We start from the raw sequence: 19,201 nt of genomic DNA on the forward strand, positions 1-19,201 counted from the left end.
GTAACCGTGCTCCGTGCAAAAACTGAATCACAGGACTGTGACCCAAAACAAACGTACCCACATAATTATTCACTGTAAAAAGGTATGTACACAGGAGAACAAAAGGTCGCAGGAGGTGCGAAACACAACAAAAGAAGTGTTAAATGAGCAAAACAACAACAAAAAGTAAAACTACCAACCAGAAAATACAGTAATCTCGCTTGTACCTCAATCTTTGTAGTGTGCAAGAAAGATAAATATAAATCCTTGTATAGACTAGATTCTTAGTTCTTAAATTTTCATATCGTTGGTAAATTCAGTTTCTTGTCTTTCCATACGACCAGAGCCGAAGAACTATCTCTCATCATACAGTCAAACAAGCTGTCTTGATCCCCTTCCCACAGCCTTGCTGTAGAAATACTTGAATAATTTAATTCTGTACACAAACCGTTAATCGCTCCCTACAGTCTGGAAAAGTACCTTTATTACGTTATTCAAGTAAGCAATAGCTTAAAAAGATATCGTATGAGATTTGTTATTTTTCATAAAATATAAATGGCAAACACTGTCACTCATCACTTCCAAGTTGCTACTGGAAACTTTGTAATCTAAACACAGAAAGTTTCACAGTACAGAGACTGCTCTACTAGACTTGGTTCAAGTCGGAGAATTTTTAAAAAATAAACTCATTTATAATAGTTTCTCTTGTGTCTCTCCAATTTCGTACAACCTATTCCGAATTTGGCAGGCCTGGCCACGTTTTCCCAGCGATTGAACGCGTTAACTTGAGACTGCGCAGTAGTGAATAAGTTTCTGCCGGATTCACCCAGTACAGAGATGTCATCTTATGAATAATATATAAGTAAATAAAACGTCATCTCATGAATAATTTATAGCAACGCAGACCTAGCAAGAAAGCAAAGTCTGTGATTGCTGTTGAAACTCTCCTGTATAGCGTTCACCCCACTCATCGCGTCCACTTCACTCATGTATTTCACATGAAAATAAAACACTAATCTTCGCATCCACTCCACTAAAACATCAAAAAATCACAGACTTGAACCAAGTCTACTGCTCTACTTAAAGTTACTTAAAAGTTCAAGAAAAGTCGTTGTCATTGCTAACATCAAAATTTGCATATAAGCTCTGCGTATGTGTGAATAATTCGTGAAACTTTGAGGCGTCACCGTTGTCCACTGTACATGGTATACCCATGGAGGTAGTAGAGAATGGAGTAGTTAGTAAGGCAAACAGCGGCAAAACACATGGTCCCTTTGATCTCCGCCTAGTTGTGACTCCTTCTCTACTACCTCCATGGTATACCGTTCTCCTGAGGCTATGATCTGCAGGTATCGATGTCAAATGACTAAAAAATTCACTTCTTGGATAGAATCATGCAAAATAAATCATTCATTGTCTAGATATAAATAAAAATATCCTTTACAAAAAGAAACCTCTTTATTCATGCATGGGCTACCAGACCTTGTCGCTGGGCTACCAACTTCAGAAAATGGTAGCCCAATCGGACTATCAGGAAAAAAAGTTAATTTCGAGCCCTAGGAGGGCTTCATACCTGACATTGTAAGAATTTTCTCAAAATATGATTTGCTTTGTTTGTTTGGGGTTTTTTTTGGATGAATTCTACATTATCGGCTTCTTTCCATCTAAAGAGATATGGAAGATAAGGGAGCTGTTTTCCAGAATGAAAATTCTATTGGAGATATGTTTGGGCCACGCTTGGGCGTATGCTGGTGTTCGCCGTGCGGCAACGCAAACTCTGATGACCTATTCCTCTCCCCGCATTAGCCAATCAAAGGACAAGAGCTCGACCTTTGACACTGGTCATGCATAATGATCGGAATTCAAGATGGTGGATAGTTGGACGTACGATGAGCTGATTGAGGCCTTTCAAAAGGTAACACATTGTGTCTCATTAATTACGACACCATACACTCTATAGACTGTGTCCTTTAGTGTCAGTCTGTCTAAGCTTGTATCTAACCGTCTTCTTTTGGTAATCAGAGACAGCAAATGATTATGGGAGTCGTGTTATCTAACCGCGACCTGACTCATTGACTGTATCCCTCGTCCTCCATGCCCGCTGTGCGTTTGATAAGATCATTTATTGTCACACCTTTCGGCTTGTGACGTCTCCACTCGTGTTGTGAATTTATTTTTGCAAAGAGAAGAGTCCTGGTATTTAAACTAAAATTATCGCAACATTATAAGAGGAAATACAACTTCTTGCGCGAATAATGAACTCAGCACAACACAAAACGCACTTCGATATTCATCCCACCCTTCATGATGCATTTCAGTAAACAGTACCGATGAATTGAAACACCGAAATAAGTATGTGCCATACCTCCATGGTATGTCTATTGTCATCCCATGGAGATACATACAGTGTGCTACCGCAGGTCATTCCCACTGCTAACACCACCGGTTCCACAGTTTTGATCATTGAAAATGTCGGCTGCACGCACTGTTTGCTGTGTGTTGCTAACCATGCTGTGCCACAACTTGAAACACATTAAAAGTATATTGCAGTCTTTCAGTAAGCCGCTTCGTTACAGCAAATACATAAATGATGGGATGTCAGTGTCGCTGATGGCCGAAATAATTTCAACCCGCCACGACTAACAAATGCTTTAATGTGCGTTTGGGCAAAACTGTTATATGATCGTGAGCATGTTACATCCATGAGTATTTGATGAAGGTACATGTATGGTTACATAATCATCAAAATAGCCAATGTCAACACTTCACAGCCTGATAGTACTCTACACCGGAATGCTATATTTTGAATTACCAGGCATGTTTTCCAATACCAGAATGTAATTGTATACCAATGAGTACACAATTGTATTTCTTATCAATCATTTTCAAATAATTATTCGACCAAACACATATTTTGATTGCAGATACAGTCAACACTCAACACATTTTTCATGAGTGACACAAGCATTTTCACAAAATTCACATACTATTACTAATCAGTAATTTCGACAGCATGGAAAACAGGGCTCAATCTACATATCAATGTATGGTTTGCAGATTTTTTTGTCAAGAAAATGTATTCTTTTGTATGGTAATAACATGTAAATATATTTCTCATAAAACGGGGTCTTCCATGTGCCCTTCAAAATCCCCATGTGGAGAACTCTGCTGGCTGACCTATCACCAGTTAAATATCATAGGCACTGATTCCCAGTGTATTCCTGACCAAAATATTGTAGTATTTGTAAGGTCTTGGTGCTGGAAATGCTAGCTTTTATCGAGGGCGCCATGAGTGAAGTAAGTGCCTAGAGGTCTGAATGTACAATGTCATCTGCAATTTTTTTTACGCCCATGTTTAACTGAATACTTTGACCAGAAATAAAAGCTTCCATTCTGTATAATCTGGTAGTGTACAAGTACAAATACACGGACAGGCATCAAGAACAGTCTGTTTTATCCCTCAAGTTATTCATACTCAATTTCACATTTTTATTTCTTTTCAGGCACCACTATATCATATTATATTTGAAGCAGTATTGATTTTGGGGATTTTCTACCTTTTATTCAAGAGAAGCTACAAACCCAGCAAGCGTGATCAACTTACTGAAGCCGTAAGTACTGCTGTCGCACACACAAACCACGATATGTTTTATATTTATACTGACAGTACAGTGTACATGTAATAGTTGAAACTCTTACATGGACATCAGCATACATTTGCATCTGCATGGAAAGCTCTGTTTTAGGGAAGGGCATTCCATCGAACGTTTCGTTTTGTCAAATTTTAATGCTTCCAATAACTTTCCAACCAGTGTGTCTTTTAACCTTACATCTGCAATGTTACTATATCCCTATCAGGTCAGTTTGTATAAACCCTGTAAAGCATAGCATATCCCATAAAACACATTTAAACAGACTGACTATTTGAAGACCCCAGAACACGTACATAAACATGATTTTCACCGACGTGCCTTTGAGATGTGTGCAATGCGCAAGCATTGTAATTTTTATTGACGTCACCTGGTACAGTGATCCATGTGTATTGCAGTTGTATGTGTCACAGACATGAGTCTGGGCATCTCTTTATGGCAACTTTGAATGATTTGAACTTAAAAAGGGTTTACCAAAAAACATTAAAAGTTATAGTGTGTGTTATTGCACCTCATGTATCATTCAGTTATTGCGATTGTCTTAAACTTAGTCATGTGACATATTCAAAAAGTTGGGGCTAATGTGCATGACGGTAATACTGATGATACTCTCGCCTTTGACACAGGCATCATCAATATTACTTTTATTAGCACCACCCCCTTAGAGGGCAACAAATAATGATGTCATGGTATTGGTATCAAAATCTTGCAGGAAAAAGATCAGCTGGTAGCGGAATGGGAGCCGGAACCACTTGTTCCTGAACTGGTCGACAGGTCTGCAGCCAACTACAAAGTAGTATCAAAGTGAGTTCAGGCTTCTTGAATTTTCAACTTGAAGTGACTTTACTGTTCTGTAGATGTTTTGCACAGTAAGAAAAAACATGCTTTAGTGTGTGTTGTAGAAAATGCAGGGCTTTCACTTACATGTAACCCCCCTTGACTATCACAATGTCCTGGCAGTAGAACACTCTGTGAACACTCATAGGACCTTGCTTGAATTAATGCATTAATTTAAAGGAATAAAAAATATTTCTTGAATATCCAGAGTTTAAGGTTGTCAAGGGATTGATATTGGAATTTTATACATGCCATCCATTGACTTACTTTTGACAACTTTTTCAGTATCATATAATCATTACTCTAATTATCAACAAGAATCCATAAACCTTCTATTTATCAAGAAGAATCCATAGGTCTGCTTGAGTAAAATGTGTTGGAACACCTCATATCAGGCCTGCCAACAGCCTATTCATGCATGACTTGTATTCATGTTTTTGACCTGAGGAATTTCATTAATTATCATTGCCATCCATTCAACCGTAGACTAGGTTGGTGAATGAATATTAATTCTTCATTATGCTCAAGAGAGCAAACCAAGAAACTGCAGCTGATGCACAGAACAAAATATGTCAAAAGTTACAGTTACTTGGGCTTCCCTATGACAAAATCAATGTGGTATGCATACAGAAAGATCAGGTCAAAATATCGTGTGAACATAAAGACTAAAATAAAGGAAACTTCGCTGTCCAAAGGACTTGCGTGTCACATTGGAAAGAGTACGTAAAAACACAATAAAGGAATACAATGCACAACCAGCTGAACAGACCTGAAAATGTGTACTTCTCTACTAACTTTGTTCTTTCAATGCTCTTTCAATACAGACTTTCATATAACATCAGATGAAAGATGGCAGACTACTGGTATAGGTCTAAAAATTCAATATTTTTTTGTGAGAATCAAATTCTTGCTGCTGTGGCCACGTGGAATTATACCGTCTCTTACATGTAAAGCTCCAATACACACCTGCCACAGAGTCATAATTTTAAAATCATGCAGCCTTTTTGTCCAAATACATGTAGTAGAATTCTCATTTCAAGAGACCAGATTATTTTATGATGAGATTACATGTAGATAAAGGATGGGACACAAGGGCATTTAAAACCAAAAAAATTGTGACAAGTCTTCCTCCTGTCCAATTTACTCTGAATCTTTTTCAGTTTCTTGAAACATAATTTAAATAAAATGATTTTGTCTCTTGAGTGTTCTCATTAAATAGTTGTAGTGCAGACTGATTTCAAGCCTATGTATCAGTTATTGTCACCTAGCTATGTGTGTTCTTCTTAATATTTTCCCCTTTCGAACGAGATTGTCTCTCTTATTCTTATTGCTTAATGTACGTGATTTTAGCAGACTAGTTTTGATTTCATGGTTTATACATCTCGCCCAACAGGCAAGGAGGCGCCCATGTTACAGTAGATGGCAAAGAATGTCTGAATCTAGCAACGTTCAACTTTCTTGGAATGCTTGGGAAAAAACCTGTAGAGGTAGGTCACTGATTGCTTCCTGTTCATTGTGGGAAGACAAGGTTTCCAGTCATGATTCCCATATCCTTTTACACCTTTGTGAAAAATGTACAAAAATGTTGCAGGACATAAATCTTGTAAAAATTTTTTAAAAGAATAAGCATATGAAAAAGACAGTGGCTTGAGTGACTGCATTGTAAGTATTTTTCGTGATTTTTCACTGTCCAGTGTTTCTGCAGATAAAAAAAAAATAGGTCATGACATTAGTTTAAAAAATATAAAGTGTAAAGTCTTTCAATATTCCCGTCAATGTCCTCAGTTATATTTTATACCATTTCTCTGAACTGAATCAATGAGACTTTTGGATATTTGACAAAAAAGTTCAAAATTTGATTGAAATGTAAGAGGGTATTAAAATAACATCATAAGCTTTTGTTTTTACATTTATTGGTTATTTGATTGAATGTTAATTTTAGCCTTTATTCCTCGTGATTCACTATTTTAGTCACAAACTTTTGGGATTAACAAATACGGAACTGATGTAAACAGAACAGTGAAAGACCAAGTCTTTTTTCCAGTGAGTTCTGTTTACAGTTGATCCTTCCGATAGGCTTTGCTTGTTACACAATCATTCTTACATTAGATAAGGTGTACTAATAGGAAACAAAACAGTTTTTTTACTTGCATAGAAATCTTATTTGTCAAAAATATAACATACATTATTATTATTTTACATAGAATGGGGCAGTAAAAGCTTTACAGAAATATGGCGTTGGCTCCTGTGGGCCCAGAGGATTTTATGGAACAGTAGGTCAGTACACATTCCTACTACACTGTAATAGTGCAGTTGATTTTTATGCCCAGTCAGCTCTTGTCAATTTTTACTCTGTTGCTTCAAAAATTGTGTTCAATTGCAATCGCTTGAGCACATGAGTATTGTACTACATTTAGATTTTGACCAGGCTCAGTCACAGAAAGAAAAATTTTAACAGAAAATTAACTTTTGGAATCAAGACAGATGAAGGTGTAGTACAAAAATTGACTTGTAGATGTGCAATACCCAAAGTGTCAAATGTGATTACTGGTAGTCAAAGCGAACAAAGTGTTTGACAAATTATGAATAGATATGGTCACCAAATTTTTGATGAAAAGACGACAGTTACTTGATTTTGCTGTTTTTCCTTGATGCACATGTACAACGTGGGTGATTTCAATCAAACATTACATGTATCTGACATACCAAGAATGTTACCTCTTTCACAGACATCCATCTGGAGCTTGAAGATAGACTAGCCAAGTACATGAAAACAGAAGAAGCTATTTTGTATTCCTATGGGTTTTCTACAGTAGCGAGCGCCATCCCAGCCTATGCCAAAAGATCAGATGTCATATTTTGGTACGTTTCCATCCTTACTAGGTCGTTTAACCCTTTGAGTGCCAAAGTCACTTTTTGTCACCTTTATAAAATATAATCCCAGACAATTCTTTTTAGATCCAGACAATTTTTTTTTCAGATTTTTCCTGAAATTTTGATCAAAAGCTGTAGCCATTGAAAACTGATGTCCATTTGGTCCAAAATTATTATAAGAATCACTGGAAAATTCATAAAAATTGGTAAAATGTTGCACTGAAATTTCGGTGGAAAAAATTCAGCACTCAAATGGTTAATGTCTTGTTACAATACAAAATATTTACAGATGAAACGGTTCTTTCATATTTCTCTCATGTTCCTTGTACATACTGGGCAGAGACTGTTAAAAATGAAACCTGCAAAATCAAATTCCTATAGGTGCTTTCCTTCCCCTCATCGTCAAATGAAATCTTGTCAAAAAATTTACTCTCTGGTTCATTGTATTATTTCAGAGGTAATACCAAACCTGTTAAAACAAATCAAGTTGTAGGGCCCACCTCCATGCAGTAATTACATATCATATCACAAAGTGTTTATGCCTCCACATCAGTGTATATGATCAACAATGTACAGAAATATTCTCTATAGATAGTGATCCATTATCTTCAGATTTACAGACAGAAACTAGCGCTGGTCTGTTGCAGATATGCAGAGCTTTGCAGGTTGAGTCTGATCGCCAGATTGTCACTTACAGCAACTTAGGAGTCTTAAACTAGGGCTATCCTTGTAGCTGATTGGCTGTTTGGAAATTATTCAATAACAGTGGAGAGCTTCAGCCGACCAAACTGGCTAAAAACTTCTGAGGCAGTATACACTTTCAATATATGAATAAATTATGATCCAAGCATTAGATGTACCTGTTTACTGGCAACTTCAGCTCCTTTTGTACGCAGTGGATTCATCAATACGAACCACGATGTGTTTTTGTGTCCTTACAGTGATCAAGGTGTGTGCTTTGCTGTGCAGATGGGTTTGCTTGCTTCCAGGAGCAACTTGAAATTCTTTAAACACAATGACATGGAAGACTTGGAAAGGCTTCTCATTGAACAAGCAAAAGAAGACAAAAAGGTAAAAGAAGGTTGAAATACTTTAAAATTGATAAGTATCAGAGTGATATAATTTCACTGTTTTATTGTTTGAGATATTTTCACTGGGATGTAAAATCACTGATTTGGTTTGAATACAATAGCATATTTAGCTCATTTCATGTATAAGTCAACCAGTGAATTAAATCCCGGTGAATGAATAATTTATGCTCTAACTCCAGTAGGCTATTATCATGGTCTTGCTTGGTAATACTGACAGTGGTATAAATCTGACACGTTGGTAAACACTCTGTAACAGCCAGTTATGTTCTCTAAAGTGATGAATTACTACTGTGACATATTTCCATGTCAGCACATTCATTTTCCCGACAGCAAAATGATAAATTTTGAAAAACCACAAAGCTTTGAAAAATACAGGGATGGTAAAGATCTTTTAGGGGTTGTGAAAACGGACAACTGTCTGTTGGTAGGCATCTCACACACTACCAGTAATCCATTTTTGCTGGTATTAAACTTCAGTAGAGAGATTTTATCCTCAACACCACAAAGCTAATCAATCCCCTTCACCCAATCCCATCCCCCAACCTTTAGGTCAGTTATGTCAGCTCACACCAAGTACATGTACCTGATGAACCTGATGAAAGGTGCAGTTGAATTGCATAGCAATGGACCTAATACTCAGCCATTCATAAAGCCCCTCAGTGAATATTGCATCAAATGACACAAGTGAAGGACAAAGCCAACATCTGTAATTATGTTGACTTTTAATCTCAAAAGAAATCGTAAAATTTAGCAAACATCTACACACCGTCCCTCGTGGGTGGAGGGACGGTGATCTACACTAGTAGGGGAATCCCATGACTTAAGAGTGTGCAACACAAGTGCAGATTAGCTTACACAAACCTGTGATACAAACCTAAAAGGTTTATGTGTGACTAGCGCCCTCTTGCTATGTGCTGTACTCCAAATCCTTATTCTAATGACTCCCTAGGTTAATGATTAATTGAAGTGCTGTCTGTGTCCACTTATATACTCACTCTCTGAGAGCATGTTACATGTTATATTGAATTGTTTCATTCTTTCACAAGACAAATTCATAGGGCGTGCATTGACAACTCAACCTGCCAATCAAATACATTCATAGGGTCTGTGAGTTCCTTGAAAGTCCTGAAAACCCCGTGAATTTTAAAGCCTCCTGGAATGTCCTTGGAAAATCCTCGAAAATGAACTTAGGTCCTGGAAAGTCCTGGAAAATGATCGGCCACCGGAAATATTCCAGACTTGCACAATTGTCAGTCGTGATAGATGAAAATGATAAAATTCATAAAAATGCTACTTGGAAAATGGCATTTGGAAATTGAAACTTGCTGAAAAAGTCCTTGAAAGTCACCTTGAATTTTATTTGTCTGTGAGTGTATGGACCCTGCATGATTCAGTGTGTTTTACATTTCTCAACTTGCCCTTGTCCCCAGAATCCAAAGAAAGCCAAGGTGACGAGGAGATTTCTCGTTGTTGAAGGATTGTATACAAATTACGGTGATATTGCACCATTGAAAGAGTTGGTAAGTGTGTTTTAAGAGCATTTACATTTCAGATTTTTGTTATCTAATTAATATAAGAATTTTATAGATAAGTATAAGACTCCAGTATTGGGTTATTATCCAGACTTGCAAAACTCAAATGAATACATCATATTTTATCTGTGATTTTGCTGAAAAGCAAAGATTCCCCTATTGTAACTGTACAATCTTTTGTGATATTTTCCATGGACAAAAGCCTTTTGAATCTCAGAGTGTGCCAAACTGAAAATAGCTGTTTGGAATTGATGACGCATTTCAAATATGGGGGAAATGTAGCTTCCATTTGAAGTATTTGGCTTACTTAGCAACACAAACATAGAGAGCAAGAAAGTAGATTTGCGGACACCAGTTGACAGCATTGTTTTCATCACGACAGCTGCAGTTGAAGTACAAATACAAAGTGCGTCTCTTCATGGATGAGAGTATCTCCTTTGGTGTGCTAGGCGCTCATGGCAAAGGCCTGACAGAATATTTTGATGTTCCGGTAAGTTTGTGCTCTTCCACCACATCAGCAAAGTCTTCAGAAACGTGTACATGGATGAAATCTGCCTCCACAAGTGTTCATGCATCTGCTTGTAGTTCAGAGATTCCTCAACTAGTTTCCATGACAACCTGTAATCTCTCTGTCAGAAATATTTAACTCATTCCAACTATTGACATTATTAATAGTACAGAGTTTCTTACTTTTAACCATACAAGATTTTGCTATTATCCTCATGATTTCCATTATGTTTCTAGAATTTCAAACTTCAATCCGATTATTAGCTGTACTTTTATGTGGAGTTGCACGTTTTACTCAAGGGCCACAGGAGAATTTGACACAACTATTATAAACATCTATTGTAGATGACTGTACACTCTGCTAATTGTTTCCCAATTAATAGGTAGAAGAAGTTGACATGATCACAACATCCATGGAAAATTCCTTGGCCAGTATTGGTGGATTTTGCTGCGGTACAACCTTTGTGATTGACCATCAGGTAACAACCATTATCTATCTGTTTTGCCCTGTCTCAGACCATTGCAATGTACACAAACAGTACAAGTACAGTTCAACCTTTGAGCCAAAATATGATGACTTTTCAAATAACAGTGTTCAGACTTCTCATTTCACACAAAACGGTGAGCAGATCTGTTTCATACATGACTGTCTCTTGAACAATTATTGCAGTATATCCACTGACTGATCACAAACTTTTCAAGTGGCCTTGCAATCCATTCATCATCATCATACAATTAGATGGTCCTTTGTTTAATTGGATTGATCTTGATAGTAGGTTAAACTTTTTGTTATGAAATATATCAGCAAATGTGACATTAGCTGCTACCAACTGAAATTTAGACTGAGTTTGTTATTTTTCACCTGAGTTTATAATACTGCTTGTAGTCAGATCCCTCAAACGAGAAGTTTACCAAGGCTTATTTTTACATATGTGCTGGCTTTTGGGTCACTTATTCCGGAAAAGGCATTTTCACTATGTGTAACTCGCTCGATAGTTTACAAAAACATATAAAAACAGTGGTGGAAGTTGCATTTTAGGGCTTTATCAACTCACTGTATTTTGAATCATGGGAAAAAGCGCCAAGCTTTGTGCTTTCATACATGATATGGCAGGGACTATCTTCCGATGGGTAAGACACTGTCATTTACATTCAAAACAGACTGTTCGTATTATTATGCAAATACGCACAACCTGGCATGAGTGTGAGTGAGTGGAGCAGATATGCTTGTGAGTGTGCATTATCTATGACAGAATGGCTGATTAGCATATCATACATTATTCATTGTCACAGAGACTTGCAGGACTTGGATACTGTTTCTCTGCATCACTGCCACCATTACTGGCGGCAGCTGCCATCGAATCTCTCAACCTCATGGAAGAAAATCCTGATATGTTTTCCCAGCTTCAGAACAAATGTAGACTCATGCATGAACTCCTATCAAGGTAATTAAGAACCTCTCCTTTTATCGTATTCTTGAAATCAACAAGTCATTCAGAATTTGTAACTTTTCAGTTTGTAAATGTATATTTTTAATGTTTCACTGAACGAAGGTAGCGACTGATGGAATGTGTGTGTAGTTGCTATGGTGATAGTCATGTCAGACAAGAGGACGAGATTGAACTTAGGAGTGTGTGATTTTAGTGTAAAGTATCTCAATTATACAGATCAACACAAAAACTTTCCTTGATTTTGGCAAACTGGATGTTCTTGACAAATATGTTCAAATTCCTATTCCCCTAGCATGCCCTTCCAGAAACCTTCCATTTACAATAAAGAGGAATTTCGACATCTGCAGTGGCTTGTAGATGTGAGATGTCTGTATTAACATAACTGATCTTTTTACCTTCCAAACATGTTTGCTATGATGTCATTGACCATCCTGTATGTATTTGTTTCCCCCTCTCTTCTGCTACCCTCTTTACCACATTCGATTCGCATTCTGTAAATTACAGAAAAGAGCAACATGTATTCTTTGAAGTACACACAATCTGACTTTCATTTGGAGGATGCAAAGTGTTTTGAAAAAGTGAGATATATATATAGATTCAACAGTGTAAATCTTGCTGGTCATTAAGATGACCCCCATTAATCCTTTTCCCCTGATGAATCTTCAGCATTCCAGGTTTCAAAGTCACCAGTGTTCCGCAGTCTTCCCTGCAGTTTTTACGTCTTGAAGAGAGCATGCCCAGGGAAGAGGAGAATGCAATCCTGAAAACGATTGTCAACAAAGTATGATATCATGTTAAATTACTCAGTGTTCAGAGCATGTACATATTCAGCAGAATTTATACAACCCCCATGATAACTCAAAGAATGATTGCAGGAAAGAACCATCAATTTGTGTAGTAGTAAGAGATTTTGATAATATTTGTTTCTGTCTAGTACACGGTACATTTATGATATCTAGGTTGACTAAGAGCTTGTCAGAGCACAGGGGACCCAGGGAAAGACAAACAAACGAGCAAGCAAACAAACAAACAAATAAACAAAAAGCAAACATGTTAATTAACATATGAATAAGCATACAAATACATTAATAAATAAAAAACAAAAATACAGACAAACAGAAACAAACAAACAAACAATATCATAGAACGTTGAATAAATAACAAATAAATAAACAAATGTATACACCCGCGCATATATATATATATATATATATATATATATATATATATATATATATATATATATATATATATATATATATATATATATATATATATATATATATTTGTATATAATATATATATACACACACATGCATGTGTGTGAGTGTAAGAGACAGTGGCATACTGAAAAAATATTGAAAAAAATTGAAATGATTGACTGAATAGCTCATGCAACTGTCAACATGCGACGGCAGTACCACTACTCCCTATACTTCCCAAAGGGAGGTGACTCAATGGCCGCTCACGCCAAGACCTGGCCAGTGATATATTTTTTCCTACCGCACATAAAATGACCGTCTCACCGCAAATGAGTAAAAATCCATACCAGTTGGGAAGGACATGAATGGAGCTCTCATGTTCAACATATAAAATGAATGTGTGATCAAAAAGAAAGCAATTTTCCGGCGATTTTTAAAGTCATGACGATATCATTTCCTCCGTGACAAACTTTACTAATTGTTTGTTTATTTGTTTCTGTTTGCCTGTGTTTTTGTTTTTTATTTATTCATGTATTTGTATGCTTATTTATATGTTTATTAATATGTTTGTTTGCTTTTTGTTTATTTATTTATTTATTGTTTGTTGGTTTGTTTGCTCATTTGTTTGTCTTTCCCTGGCTCCCCTGTGGTCAGAGGGCTTGGTGTAATCAGTTATAAGAATTTTGCATCTGTTATACAAATACACTGACTGATCTTACAGAAATACGAGGAAATGGACCAATCACAAAAAAAGTTTGGCAAAAATAGAATGCTGTATATCTAGCAGAAATCTGCTTTACAAACTGTAGCCACTTCAGAGGGTTCCATTGACAAATGAAAACTTTACTAATTTTCGAAGACTCAGTTCTTTGAAAAAATTTGTTAAAAAATTGTACATCAATAGCATTACTCTATTTGTTGTCAAACATTGTATCATCCAATAACTCAATCTCTGTGTGCTTGCAGGCAATGGAAGCTGGCGTTGCTATGATCCATCCTAATTACTTGAAGGAAGAAAGATTTCTGCCCCCACCAGGGTAAGATCAGACATTTATTTATAATAGTTTACATCTTCCATAAAATCCTTATCCTTCTTGTGATCCTTCTTTTGTGCTTGCTTCTGGTTTATCACACTGGTGTTTGCCCATTATTGAATACATTGACAACTTCATGGGCAACTGCCCGGTCAGACCGTTGAGGGCGCTGTTGGCAGACCAGAAATCTCAAGTATTTTCTCTTGCGTTAATGTACTACATTGTAGGCATGTATCACCTTTCAATGCAGGCTCATGTAATCTTTAATGCTGACTAAATGCTTTCCTGTAATCAGCCCTTTTATATAAAGTATACAATAAGCACTCATAAATGCCACCAGGTGGTCAATCCATACCTAGAAGTTTTTCCAGGGTCTGTTGATGTACGTCTGTTCCACGTCCTTTCCTAGTAATGAATCTATTCATCTTCACATTGAGAATAACACTTCAAGCTAATCACCAAGTTTGTGGTACTGATATCATTTACCCTTTGAGCACCAAAGTCAATTTTTGTCAGCCTCACAAAATATACTCCACTCAATTTTTTTCAGATTTTTGCCAAAATTTTGATAAGAAACTGTAGCCAACAAAATATGATGTCCTTTTAGTCCAAAATTATCAAAACAATTACAGAAAAATTCATAATAATTGGTAAAATGTTGCACTATAATTTTGGTTGGAAAAATTACAACACTGAAAGGGCTAAGTTGTTGCCTTGTTTAGGTGTACCTTTATTTTCAACTTTGTTGTTGAATTGTTTCAGCAACACATCATTACTATCCTAAGAAATCATGTGACAACCATAGACATGCCAAAAACGGTGGAAACTCAAAAGCTCAACAATTTAAATGTACTGGTTATAAAGAAGCCTGTTAGGACGTTACTCTCATGTTGGTGTATTTTCTCCTCTTTTCAGTATTCGTATCGCCGTGACAACTGAACTCAGCGAGGATAACATAAGGCATGCAGCAGATTGCATCAGGGAAGTCACGAAAAGTGTACTGGATGAGCTGTCATCATAACATAGCTCTGTTACAGGACTTTGATACCAAACCAGTGTACCTTTGTACCTTGATGTTGGATGGGTTTCTTTCTGACAAACTAATTTAAAGATAACACTTTGCATAATATGAAACTGGTGGCCGTTGTTTTGAAAACCATGACGAGATCATGATTTTGACAGTACAGTGGACATTAGGGGGAAATTTTTACACAAAATCCTTCATCTTCTAGATCATGACCTGGCAAATATTTAAATTAGAGTTTGTCAGCAGATTTCATGACACAGGCAGGTGGGTCACCCCAAAGTTATCCTTTTCATGAATATGGTTGTCCCACCTCACTGAAAACAAAAAAAGATATACCAAAGTATTGCAGTTAAAGGGTTAACAGAATTCAAATACTAGATGTCGTCTGCTCTTTCTGGGGTTGACAAAGAATTTTTTTATGTTGCAGAGGGAAGTTCTTATTTTTGTACCATCTGAAATAGTGGTTTTCACTGATATAACACCAGTAGGACTTAGATATCTTTTTGAACTGTTTCCTAGCAGCGTCCAAACCATTTCAATGTAGCTTATGGTAGGATACGCAATGGGGACAGATAATAGGACTCTCAAACTTTTACATTGTACTTTTAGCCCATCACTTGTTGGGGTTCATTTTGAAGCTTATTGAGTATATAAAGTATTCACTGGTTTGGTTTTGTGAAAATTGGGAATTTATTACCGCCATAGAGATAACACAGAGATGGCGGCCATTTTGAATTTTAGTATCGGTAACACTTTGGTAATTTGTTTCTCTAGTAAAAAAATTTGCACAGGATCCTGATTTGTAGTCTTGAAATTTTAAGAGAATGGTTGAAAGTTTATTTTTGGAAAGTATGAGCAAAAGTTTAAGTCTTTCATTTGTAAGGCACGAACTACCTTAATTATGTTTCAAACTGACCTTTGACCTGTTGAAAAGGTTCAGAGTCTGCTGTGTTAGTGATTACCCCTTTTATTTAAACTCTTGCTGCTTTTTTGTGGCAGTGTCATCCCTCCGATGCTGTTCACCACAGAGGTGTGGTGCAGTCCTATTGTCTCCAAAGCTGTGTTCAGAACCATTGTACAGAAATCAGGGGTAACATGTCTGGACTTAGATTTGTTTTTCCCTATGAAAAGTATGCAATCACAGTGCTTTACTTCTAATCATAGGCCCTCTAGTTTACTCAAGGGTCTATGATCTGTCATATTTAAAGTGTTTTTTTGCCGTGTAATTAGACTGTCTGAGTAAATTGATCCATTTGTGATCAACATCAAGCAAACTTTTTTTTTTACATTAATGCATCTGATCATTTTGGAACAGTATGCAGTGTCCAGACTTCAAGCCCACCTCTTATGATGCTCAATGTGGAAATCCTATTTATCACATTTCAACGGGTTATCCACAGGGGCTGAGCTGTGGACTTCGGTCACTGCACCCAAGGTATGGCAAGTTGAAGCCACAAAGATGTCAGCATTGGAGATTTGGCAGTCTCCGTGCTCAGTTCTGCGTATGGCACAGCTTCCATTGAAACGCTATAAAATGAATTAAAAAACTAATCCAAATGAATAATTTTTATCATAATCATGATAACAATCTTCCAATATATGAACAATTTACCTATTGAGGATTTTGATATTTTCATGACACATTTTTCTACCCATTTTGTTTTCACAGCATGTTGTCATTCCAGTTTTACTTGCATTTGTTTCTGTCAGAAGAGACAAAGATCTAGAATATTGTAGATTTATAGTTCTGTAGTTTATGTACTTTCATTTCAGAATTTACTTCCATAAAATTGTTTGTTTCAGAACATGCAATTGTACTCATATGCATCTCATAACGATAGATCATATAATCACCATGCTTACTGTTAGAAAGGGCAAAGGTGACAAGGTCAGAGTTGTTTCTGTTTCCCAGCATGCCCATGAGTATAGTGTTTTTATGTCACATGATCAGGCAAGGAGAATATTTTGTTGCAACAGTAATTATTCAGCATCTGATGAAGGATGCCGCATAATAATACCGGTATCAGCTGTTTCTCAAAAAAAAGATTTATGATTATGCAAATGCTATTAAAATTCCATGCAGTATTGAGCTTCAAGTTCCAGAGTTCCTGAGCTCAGGTTCCTGCTTGTAAGGTGACAGTGGAAGCATAAGCTGTAAATCTGTAACACTTGCCGAACCCATGCCATCTCAAACTTGCATACAAATGTCAGAGCAATGCAAGACATTTCTTTTCTGTTTTATTTTCATCCTTTCAAGAAACCTATTGGATCCAAAGTAAACTTACAGTTCTCCTGTTTTGTTTGTCATCTATTTCATAGCACATACCTCAACCATGAAGATAAACTTCATTATTCCCATCTGGGTTTTACTAATTCAACTATCCTGTTACTTTCGTCTATGCATTTATTTCTTGTATACTGAAATGTTGCATCGCTGTCACTCTTCATACCTCCCTGCCCCTCCAAACCCCTTCTGTCTCAAGTACCCTCATACCCTCATAAAACAAGACAACTGCAAGGATTTGATGTAACACTATTTTGAACACCCAGTGTAGATGCATATACTACAACAAACCATTTGCTTTTTGTAAATTTTTTAATGATTTTGTAAATTTTACCATCAGTTCTCATGTTTGTTCAGTAACCTTGAAGAGAAAACAATTTTGACATTGTAAGCGAGGGCATATTTATAAATCTTTTGTAATATTTGCAGACTATGTTTTACTGTCATGAATCATGAAAACAGTGGATAGCTTGGGAAAATACAATGTATTAAAGTATCAAAAAGTCTAATTGAGCTCTTCTGTATTGCAGGAATTTTAGAATTGTTAGAGTGCCCATAGGGTGTGATTGTCAGACAGTCAGCTACCAGACACTAATCCCAACCCTATCCCAGACCATAGACTCAGCTTGTGAGTTGGAAATGTCATTGTGTCATTGTGTAGTCAACTGTAGAAGCCCCACCAGCTGAATAGTTTGGTCCAATACCATTCTTTCAAATTGCAAGTATGGCCAGTCTGACAGAGAAGCTAGGATATCAGAGAGTAGCATCACTCAAACTATTTTCTTTTGCATTTGATTTGCATATTGATTGCACAGAATAGATGCAGTGTGTAATGTGGCTTTTCAAAAAGCTTGACCATAATCCTCTCTAGGGAGTGGTGGAATGTAAGATAATGGAAATGAATTGTTTGCTACAATTTTCATTCTATGCGAACAGTTTTGATGAGTATGCCGGCTATGAAATTTTTACAGCTGCAGACTCCATGCTTTTTTCCGACAGAGGGCGCCATTGTGCTCTGTCTCATGGCAGTCTCTTGGCAAGCTCAGACAAGACTGCACCAACACATGTAATTGAGTAAGACAATGCCTCATTATGTGAATTTGACACCGGTATGAAATTCTGAGTTGTAGAGATCCTTATATGCCTGTACAGTTTGTGAGCAACTCAAAGGTGCAAAGGAATTGTAATTTAAATCTTTATTTGTAAACCAATAAATACTGAAGTTGCTCTGCACATGTGGCTGTCATTTCTTATCAATGTCACATTGAGCCAAGATTAAATAATATATATATATATATATATATATATATATATATATATATATATATATATATATATATATATTTAACTCCTAGGCTCTTGTCTTATCATTGTCACACTGAGAGTTGCTTAAATAAATATATGTGTGTGTGTGTGTGTGTGTTAAATATACATGCGTTACAGATATCTGTGTGTACACATTTGCATAATATGCTTATATACTCTATGCAGCATTGCAAAGGAATATGAACCTAGACAGATTTGAAATACTTCAAATTTCCATTATTCAAGTTTCATTAAAGCAATCAAGCAATGCATTTCTGACGATCACTCAAGTGATTGAAGCGTGTGTGTTGGACAATTTTGGAGGAAGAGTGCTCTGATATAATTATGTGTATGTGTGTTTGGATAAGAGATATCAAGTTGATCAAGTTGTGGAGAATAGAGATTACAGTTGTAAAAGAGGATTGTAC

General features: G+C 36.4%; 1 protein-coding gene across 1 annotated transcript; it reads left to right on the plus strand.

Annotated features, from left to right (window-relative positions):
* Positions 1-1,791: 1,791 nt before the first annotated feature.
* LOC139139180 (serine palmitoyltransferase 1-like) lies at positions 1,792-17,007 on the plus strand. Its single transcript, XM_070707992.1, has 14 exons — positions 1,792-1,894; positions 3,483-3,590; positions 4,342-4,433; positions 5,860-5,953; positions 6,671-6,743; positions 7,196-7,328; positions 8,282-8,411; positions 9,862-9,951; positions 10,346-10,453; positions 10,854-10,949; positions 11,764-11,915; positions 12,588-12,702; positions 14,090-14,160; positions 15,073-17,007. The coding sequence occupies exons 1-14, from the start codon at positions 1,847-1,849 to the stop codon at positions 15,176-15,178; spliced, it is 1,416 nt and encodes a 471-aa protein (XP_070564093.1). The 5' UTR covers positions 1,792-1,846; the 3' UTR covers positions 15,179-17,007.
* The last annotated feature ends 2,194 nt before the right edge of the window (positions 17,008-19,201 follow it).

Source organism: Ptychodera flava, chromosome 8 (genome assembly GCF_041260155.1).
Source record: "Ptychodera flava strain L36383 chromosome 8, AS_Pfla_20210202, whole genome shotgun sequence".
In the NCBI taxonomy this organism is placed as follows: domain Eukaryota; kingdom Metazoa; phylum Hemichordata; class Enteropneusta; family Ptychoderidae; genus Ptychodera; species Ptychodera flava.

What these genes read in the sequence shown, in the direction of transcription:
- LOC139139180 (XM_070707992.1), top strand. Translation starts at nt 1,847, where the DNA reads ATGGTGGATAGTTGGACGTACGATGAGCTGATTGAGGCCTTTCAAAAG. An exon ending in AACTACAAAGTAGTATCAAA is followed by an intron (nt 4,434 to 5,859) that starts GTGAGTTCAGGC and finishes CTCGCCCAACAG; the next exon opens with GCAAGGAGGCGCCCATGTTA. An exon ending in CCTTTGTGATTGACCATCAG is followed by an intron (nt 10,950 to 11,763) that starts GTAACAACCATT and finishes TCATTGTCACAG; the next exon opens with AGACTTGCAGGACTTGGATA.